General features: G+C 48.7%; 1 protein-coding gene across 3 annotated transcripts in view; it reads left to right on the top strand.

Annotated features, from left to right (window-relative positions):
• MYO10 (myosin X) overlaps window positions 1-8,388 on the top strand; it is a 227,509-nt gene extending 219,121 nt beyond the window's left edge. For all 3 annotated transcript variants that reach the window (XM_047860033.1, XM_047860040.1, XM_047860050.1), the window contains 5 exons: window positions 483-619; window positions 1,841-1,961; window positions 2,338-2,790; window positions 5,108-5,299; window positions 6,916-8,388. In XM_047860033.1, the coding sequence (XP_047715989.1) occupies window positions 483-619; window positions 1,841-1,961; window positions 2,338-2,790; window positions 5,108-5,299; window positions 6,916-7,017 (1,005 nt within the window). In that variant the 3' untranslated portion in view covers window positions 7,018-8,388. The remainder of the gene's footprint in view (window positions 1-482; window positions 620-1,840; window positions 1,962-2,337; window positions 2,791-5,107; window positions 5,300-6,915) is intronic.
• The last annotated feature ends 12 nt before the right edge of the window (window positions 8,389-8,400 follow it).

The raw sequence follows: 8,400 nt of genomic DNA on the forward strand, positions 1-8,400 counted from the left end.
ATCTACCGTGATGGGTCAGATGAGAGCGTATATTCTTTTCTTTCTTTTTTAAAATTTAGTATTATAAAACCAGTTGGCTAAAAGAAGTAGGACAGTAAAACACAGAGAAGCTTCTGGCGTGGAAAGAAGAAACACGGTGGAAACCCTTGTTTCTTGGCAGTCGATGGATGTATCAGATGAAAGGGCTTCTGTTTTCATGCACTTTCCTACCAGGATGGGTCTGCAAGAAATCCGCCCGCCATCCCTCTCTACCAGTGGGTGAAATACATACCCCGTGTTCTTTTTTTTTACAAGGATAAGACAAATCTGGTTTCTAGAGAGTAATGGAAAAACGGCACCTTTGAAATTCTGGGTGACCACACAGGACAGTTGTAGGGGGGCTGCTTGGACCCTCGCTTGCCGGCAGCTCCCTTGGGGTTCAGGGGAAGGCACATTCTAGAACCGCGTGCTGGCAGCCGAAGCCCTCGGGGTATATCTTGCAGGTGGTAGAGAAGCTGATCAGAGGCCTCGCCATGGAGGACAGCAGGAACATGTTCGCCTTGTTTGAGTACAACGGAAACGTGGATAAAGCCATTGAAAGTCGAACCATCGTAGCTGACGTGTTAGCAAAGTTTGAAAAGTAAGTGCCCTCTCCCTCAAGTGCTAGCAGATTTAAGTCAAAGAAATTGAGAGTTGAGGATGTGAATTTCTATTCCATTTCTATCCACACCTTCAGTGTGCATTTGAGTGCCTTTTCTTTTACTTGTGCTAAAGCATGTTTCATTTTCCGTATCTTTCTGCTGCCTGTTTTTCTTTTTGTAAATGTTTATTTTGAGAGCGAGAATTCCAAGCAGGCTCCGCACTGTCAGCACGGAGCTCGACACGGAGCTCAGTCCCACAAACTGAGAGATCACGACCTGAGCCAAAATCAAGAGTCGGATGTTTAACTGAGCCACCCTGGTGTTCCTGTTTTTCTTGATTCCTAGATAAAGCCTCTGTGTCAAATAAGATTGTTCCTTTACCCCATTCTTTCTCTCAGGTCCTTGCTATACTCATTATCTTGGAATTTCTTGAGTCTATGCTTTTCACTTGTCATTAGCTTTGAAACTGGGCTAACAGACACAAGCAAACTCATAAATCGTTCAAAATGCATTTTGTATCTCTTGGATATACAATATTTCATCTATGACTTCCCTATCGCCTAAGTAACACAAAAGATATTCCTATTCAATTTTTTTTAATGTGTGTTTTTTTTAGGAGAGACAGAGTCTGAGCGGGGGAGGGGCAGAGAGAGAGAGAGACAGACAGACAGAATCTGAAGCAGGCTCTGCGCTGTCAGCACAGAGCCCCACATGGGGCTCGATCCCGTGAACCGTGAGATCATGCCCTGAGCCAAAATCAAGAGTGGGACGCTTAACCGACTGAACCACCCAGGCGCCCCAGAATTCCTGTTCAGTTTAAACACGCGCTATTCATGTTGATTTTTATAAATACTGTAGTTTACTCGAGGACTAGTAAAGGGAATGAGGATATATATATAGCCTTTGTTTCTTTTCTTTCTGTGGACTCAGCATAAGGCTTAGCCAGTACTGATTTGACTGGGCGACTCAGAAAATACTTGTTAGCACAGTTTAGCTGAAGTTTATGGTCTTGAAGTGAGACGAGAAAGAAGGCGTCATTTTTCACCTCTGGCTAAATAACGTAAGGGACTCTGGTAATCAGCCTCGCCCTTGTTCTGTTTTCTCTGCCTCCGTGCCCATCCCCACCGTGTTACCTGAGCACGGACAGAATGTCTGTGTCCTTGGAACGAGCCATCTCAAGTCAGCTCCTTGTGCTTTCCGAACGTCTCTTCTGTCTGTAGGCTGGCTGCCACTTCGGAGGTGGGGGACCGGCCCTGGAAATTCTACTTCAAACTCTACTGCTTCTTGGACACAGACAACGTGCCAGAAGACAGTGTGGAATTCGCGTTTATGTTCGAACAGGTAGAAGGAACCTGCAGAAATGGATTCCTCTGCTGGGGAACAGGGCTACAACCTGTTCACTCTGCTGCTAGGTTAGCGGTTGGGCATAGCGGTATGTTTCCCAGCATGCACAGGGACAGCTTCTCTGTGACGCCTTTCTAGAAGGAAACTACTGCGTGTTGTATTTGAACTCCTGTGCCAAGAACTGTTTTAGCTGGGGGGAGAGAGACATTGAGGGATAAAATATGGGTTCGATGCCGTCTGGGCTAGGGAGAAATGTAAAGCAGCCAAAGGGGGTGAGGGTACAGTTTGCAGGGGAGGTGACACGGGAGGGGAAAGCTGGCGTATTTAGGCTCACGCGCCCCTAATGCCGCCGCTGCCCACCGCCTCCTTTCAGGCACACGAAGCTGTTATCCGTGGCCACTACCCCGCCCCCGAAGAGAACCTCCAGGTTCTCGCTGCCCTGCGGCTCCAGTACCTGCAGGGGGATTACTCCCTGCATGCCTCCGTGCCGCCCCTCGAGGACGTCTACTCCGTGCAGAGGCTGAAGGCCCGCATCAGCCAGTCGACCAAAAGCTTCACCCCATGTGAGCGGCTGGAGAAGAGGCGGACAAGCTTCCTGGAGGGGACGCTGAGGCGGAGCTTCCGGACGGGGTCTGTCGTCCGACAGAAGGTCGAGGAAGAGCAGTTGCTGGACATGTGGATCAAGGAGGAAGTCTCCTCGGCTCGGGCCAGCATCATTGACAAATGGAAGAAATTGCAGGGAATGGGCCAGGAGCAGGCCATGGCCAAGTACATGGCCTTGATCAAGGAGTGGCCAGGCTATGGGTCGACGCTCTTTGATGTGGAGGTGAGGGCTGTTGCTTCTGGGATCAACTAGCCTAAGAGTGCCTTTCGGTGTGGCCTTGGCCGACTACGTTGGCTGGGGGTGGGGCAAGATGGAGCCTTTGTTCTCTGGCCCCCTTGTGTTAGAGGCCCCCCACCATGCTTTACCATTAACACACCCTCGCATCCACCAAACGGTCTGGTAGCAAATGCTTTCACAACATTAGGAGCGAATGGAAAATTAAGATGTCACCTCTTCTTAAGTAACTTCTATTTATTTTATTTGTTTTGAGAGAGAGCACTGGTGCGTGGGGGGGAGGTGCAGAGAGGGAGAGAGAATCCCAAGCGGGCTCCGTGCTGCCAGCGCAGAGTCCAGTGCCGGGCTCGCTCTCCCAAACCATGAGATCGTGACCTGAGCCGAAATCAAGAGTCAGACGCTTAACCAACTGAGCCACCCAGGAGCCCCTCTCTTCTTTATGAGGGAAGCTCTAGATAGATCCAATCAAAAAGTGCTGGTAAAAATCTGTATTTAAAATTTTTTTTAATTTTTTTTTAGAATTGTGTACATAGAATTATAAATTTTGGATACAATCGGCCCTTGAACGACATTGGGGTTGGGGTGCCGACCCCTAGGTGGTTGAAAATCCGCGTATAATTTTTGACTCCCTAAAAGCATACCTGCTAATGGTCCTGCTGTTGACCAAAAACTTTACCAAGAACATGAACAGTTAGCACATATATTGCATGTTATATGTATTACATACTGTATTCTTACAACGCAGCTAGAGAAAAATGTTACTGAGCAAATCATAAGAGAAAATACATACCGTTAAAAAAAAAAAAACCCGCATATTGGCGGACCCGCACAGTTCAACGCCATGTTTAACAACATGGGTCAACTAGGATGTTACGTTTGTTTTTTTTCCCCCATGACTATCTGTTGGCAGGGAAGAATTTGTGTCATAATTGGAATTTTGCTATTAGCATTAACCCATACTGACTCATACCTCTTTTTTTTTTTTTTTTAAAGACCATTTATTGAAAGGAAATCTTACTAGTGGTCTAGATCAAGACTTGGCAGTCCATGGGCCAAATCCTTTCCGCCACCTTTTATCATGTTTTATTGGAACACAGTAATATTCCTTCCTTTCTCTGTCTTCTCTGGCTGTTTTCACACCAAAATGGTGGTAATGAGTAGCTATGACAGAGACCACGTGGCCCACAAAACCCAAAATATTTACTCCCTGTCCCTTAACAGGTAACTTTACCAGCCCCTGGTCTAAATGAGCTTTGGTTTTTCTTTCCACGTGTTTGGTATCTGATGACTTTTAAATGAGGCTTTATAAAGATGTAAATATTGATTATCTTTTCCAAGATCCCTTCATGGCTTTTCACTGGATTCTATCTTGGGTTTGGTTGGTTCAGTTAGGTTTGTTTTTAGGTGTAAATCAGATGCTTTGTACAACACCTCTTTTCGGTGTCACTAATGTATATCCCTCCCATTTGTTTTTCGTTTAATTTTTTATTTTTATTTTTGAGAGAGAGAGAGAGACACACACAGCATGAGCAGGGCAGGGACAGAGAGAGGGAGACACAGAATCCGAAGCAGGCTCCAGGCTGCGAGCTGTCAGCACAGAGCCTGACACGGGGCTCGAACTCATGAACCATGAGAGCATGACCTGAGCCGAAGTCATATGCTTAACTGTCTGAGCCACCCAGCACTCCCCCCCCCACCCCCCATCCCTGCCATTTGTATTGGTTCCCATCAGCCCTGTGTTCTCATCCCTACATCAGGGCTCTTGTTTTCCAACACCAATCCATGCAGGGAAGCCTGTTACGAAGCCAGTGATATTCTGGTTACCGCTGTGCTCACAGGAGGTCACTGCTGCCTCTCGTCGAGAACCCTATTTTTCAAAAGGAGCCAGGACTGCTAGGCACAGAGTGATTTGGAGAATTTTTCCCCTGATCTTCGATTTTGTATTTGAAGAATAATTATCCAAAAACTGGTCGGAGGAAGAGCTAGATACAGGAGATGGGCTCAAGCTGGTGGGTTTGCTGGGGAGCTCGGGCCACCTCCGAGAGCTAATCCGGTGAGGCGGAGAGTGATGGTCTCCATGGGTGGAGTCGAAGCACGATGTTGGCATTCACCGATTAAGTTTTCCCGATGCACAGGATGGGTCAACAGGTCAGAAATCAACCAAGACAGCCAAGGAGATGCCGTATCTCCTCATTCGGTTCTCCCAGGCGTGAACACGCCTTGGGTGCATCTGGTGTTCTGCATACGGGGCTTGGCTCCCTCTCTCCTGCTCCTAATTGCTTTGTGATCTGACTCTTGCCCGCAGTGCAAGGAAGGCGGCTTCCCCCAGGACCTCTGGTTGGGCGTCAGCGCGGACGCTGTTTCTGTCTACAAGCGTGGGGAGGGAAGACCGTTAGAGGCCTTCCAGTACGAGCACATCCTCTCGTTTGGGGCGCCTCTGGCAAACACGTACAAGATTGTGGTTGACGAGAGGGAACTGCTCTTTGAAACCAGTGAGGTAAGAGGCGAACCAAGGAAATCGTTTGTGGCCTTGACAACACAGAAAAATGACACCCCATTTCCTGGGGCCTTTGGGTAATTTTGTTTTGCTGTAAAATATATGAAATTACAGCGTGGCGGTCCCTCCCCAGCTTCAGGTTCCTCAGGGGCCAAAATCGAATCTCTAGTTTCTTCTATGTTTGCAGCAGAGAAATTTGGGTTTCCTTTTATCGGTGGGGTCTTACCCCTAGAGGAAAGGGGAAGGGAATGATGTAGATGTCCAGAATATGTATAGTTTGGCAATAGAACCTCGTGCCAATCAGCTGATGATTACGGCAGTGAATGCCAGCTGGAGGGAGTGAGGGGCACGACCACCCTGGCCGGAGCTAATTCTGGCTCACAGGATCGCAAGAAAGCCTTTAAATGTGCATGCCATCTGCTCTGAAGCTTAAAATGCAGTCATCAGCATCATGATAAATCCAGAAGCCTTTATGAAGGGCTCTGCTTAGGGGACTCCTAGCGAGCAAAGGTGGAAAACAGACATGAGTGAGTGGCTTCCGGTTTGGCCACTGGTGCGGAGTGACGGACTGGAGGCCAGGAGGGCGCCCAGGGTGCCGGGAGGTAGCAGTGACACCAGGGCTGCGGTGCAGGAGGCAGACTAGGCTGACGGGAGGCCTGCAGTGAGACGGAAGAGGCGGGGCCCCCGACTGGAGGGTCCAAGGCGCCTGGCTGCCAGGTTTGGTGGACGCCAGGAAAGGAGAGGGAGCCACTGTGGGTGTCTGATTGTGTCTGATGCAATGACCGTGGTTTTACCAACTGCCGTGGGTGGGATTGGGTGGGATTAAAAGGGAGAGGGAAGGAGGGAAACGGAAGGAGGTCAGGATGCCTGAAGAGGGATGCAGGCCAGCCTGAGAAGGGTCAGGCCCCAGGGGGTGGCGGTGACTGCATCACGGGAAGGAGCCAATACGAGGTCGCAGCCGGCACCTGTGACTTGTCCGCAGGCCCGTTGAGCCTCTTTCTGTTCTGTAGCCGCAGCATGACGGGTTGACTACGATACAGTGTTCACCAGCTGGGATTGTGGGATTGTGGGCTCAGGCCTTTACCAGCCTTTTTTTTTTTTTAACATTTATTTTGAGAAAGAGCAAGGATGAGCAGGGGAGGGGCAGACAGGAGGAGAGAGAGAGACACTCCCAAGTAGGCTCTACACTGTCAGTGCAGAGCCTGACGTGAGGCTCGAACTCATGAACCACGAGATCATGGCCTGAGTCGAAACCAAGAGTCGGACGCTTAACCACCCAAGCCACCCAGGGGCCCCTCATTTACCATCATTTTAAGTGGGGATAGTGATCCCAGCCCGAACGATACCCACAGACTTTAGTGTCCTCGGGCGGGTTTTTTTTTTTCCCTAACGTGTGAAATCTGACAATTGTACACCACGCAGAATTGTCATTTTTGTGTGGAAGAACCACCAGGTGGTGCACACCGTATTCGGAGAAGCCACGACTTCCCTTCTCACTGCCCAGGAACAGGTTAAAGCAGCTGAGCTCTCAGCCTCCTCCAAACCTGGGGGACGGGGGGGGCCCATCATCCTGGCCGAGACTCTGACCGTGTGCCCCTTCTGCTTCCCCTGGGCAGGTGGTCGATGTGGCCAAGCTCATGAAAGCCTACATCAGCATGATCGTGAAGAAACGCTACAGCGCGTCACGCTCCGTGAGCAGCCAGGGCAGCTCCAGGTGAAGGCGGGAGGGAGTCTGCGTGTCTTCAGCATCCGGATGGGCCACCCTCTGGCCTCGGCCGGCCAGGGCAGAGCTGCCCCCGCTTCTGGAAGCCCCTCGTCGGAGGGAGGCGTCTCCCAGGGTCCTTTCGCCCCGTCGACGTCCGCGATCCTGTATTAAGCTGTCAACCTTAACAGTCCGCCCAGTTTCGAAAGCTTTACTACTCTTAGATGACACATGCCTTAAGACAGAGAGGAAAAAAGCCCCCACGCTGCCACCAAAGCAGCCAGAAGTGCCTTAACGTGTGGAACCAACACTAATTGACCTTAACTGTGCTACTGAAGGGAAATGCCCCCCCAGCCCCTGTTTGGGGGGAGACTTACAAAGCTTGGTGGGGGGGTGTTCATCTATCAATTCTGCACTAACCTCCCAGCCTGATTTCCCTACTTGGAGGGAAGGTGAGGGGGCCGGGAGGGGGGACAGAGGGAGCACAAGGGGACAGGATATTTTAGTTCGAGTGCTGCTGGCAGCCTTCCTCATGGACATATATTAACTTTTTTTTGTTTCATCTTTTAAGTCTGTGTGCCTGCCTGTGCGCCCATGTGTTCATAAACTCATCACTTTAATCACTGTCTCATGAGCATTAAAAGCAAAGGGAAAAAGGATGTGCAATGGTGTAAACAGTCTGTATATTTTAATAGTTCAGAGTTCTAGTCTTCAGTCGTTACTTTATGAGGTGGTTTTATTAACACACCAGAATCCTGGGTTTTCCTGTCTTTGCTGTATTTCGAAAACCACATTTTTGACTCCGTTCTGTTTTACATGTAGCAAAAGTCTGCACTCTGCATCTGCTGTATTATAAACAGATATGCAGCCTATACAAATAATTGTATTTATAAACCACTCTTCAACAGCTGGCTCCAGTGCTGTTTTTAGAACGATATGAAGTCATTTTTTGAGTCTTTAGTTCCTAAAAAAATTTAAGAAAAAGTTTTCTTTGAAGGTTAGTCTGGATCGCTCCGGGTAGATTACCAAATACCACGATGGATATGGCGGCAAAATGCCACGTTCCCGAAGGGTGTAATGCATGAGCGAGTCTTGTAAAGGACCCTGACAGTATAAATGCTAAGGCTTTAATATAATACGTCTTCTCCCAAGTTTATAATGATAGTCTGACCAGGTGCCTGTAAATAAATCAGTGTTTATGACCAGAAAAAAAAAATAATCTGGTCTCGGACTTTTATTTTTATATAGAAAAGTTGTAAAGACTTAGGCCAACTAAGTCTACCCACAAAGAAAGAAAAAAAAATTGCCTTATCCCTCCAGGACAGCTATGCGAAATCATGGTCTGTTGGCTCAAAGAAAGTCTGACAATAAAAGATATTAGCTATCACGCAGTGTGTTT

The sequence above is a fragment of the Prionailurus viverrinus genome, chromosome A1 (genome assembly GCF_022837055.1).
Source record: "Prionailurus viverrinus isolate Anna chromosome A1, UM_Priviv_1.0, whole genome shotgun sequence".
Lineage (NCBI taxonomy): Eukaryota > Metazoa > Chordata > Mammalia > Carnivora > Felidae > Prionailurus > Prionailurus viverrinus.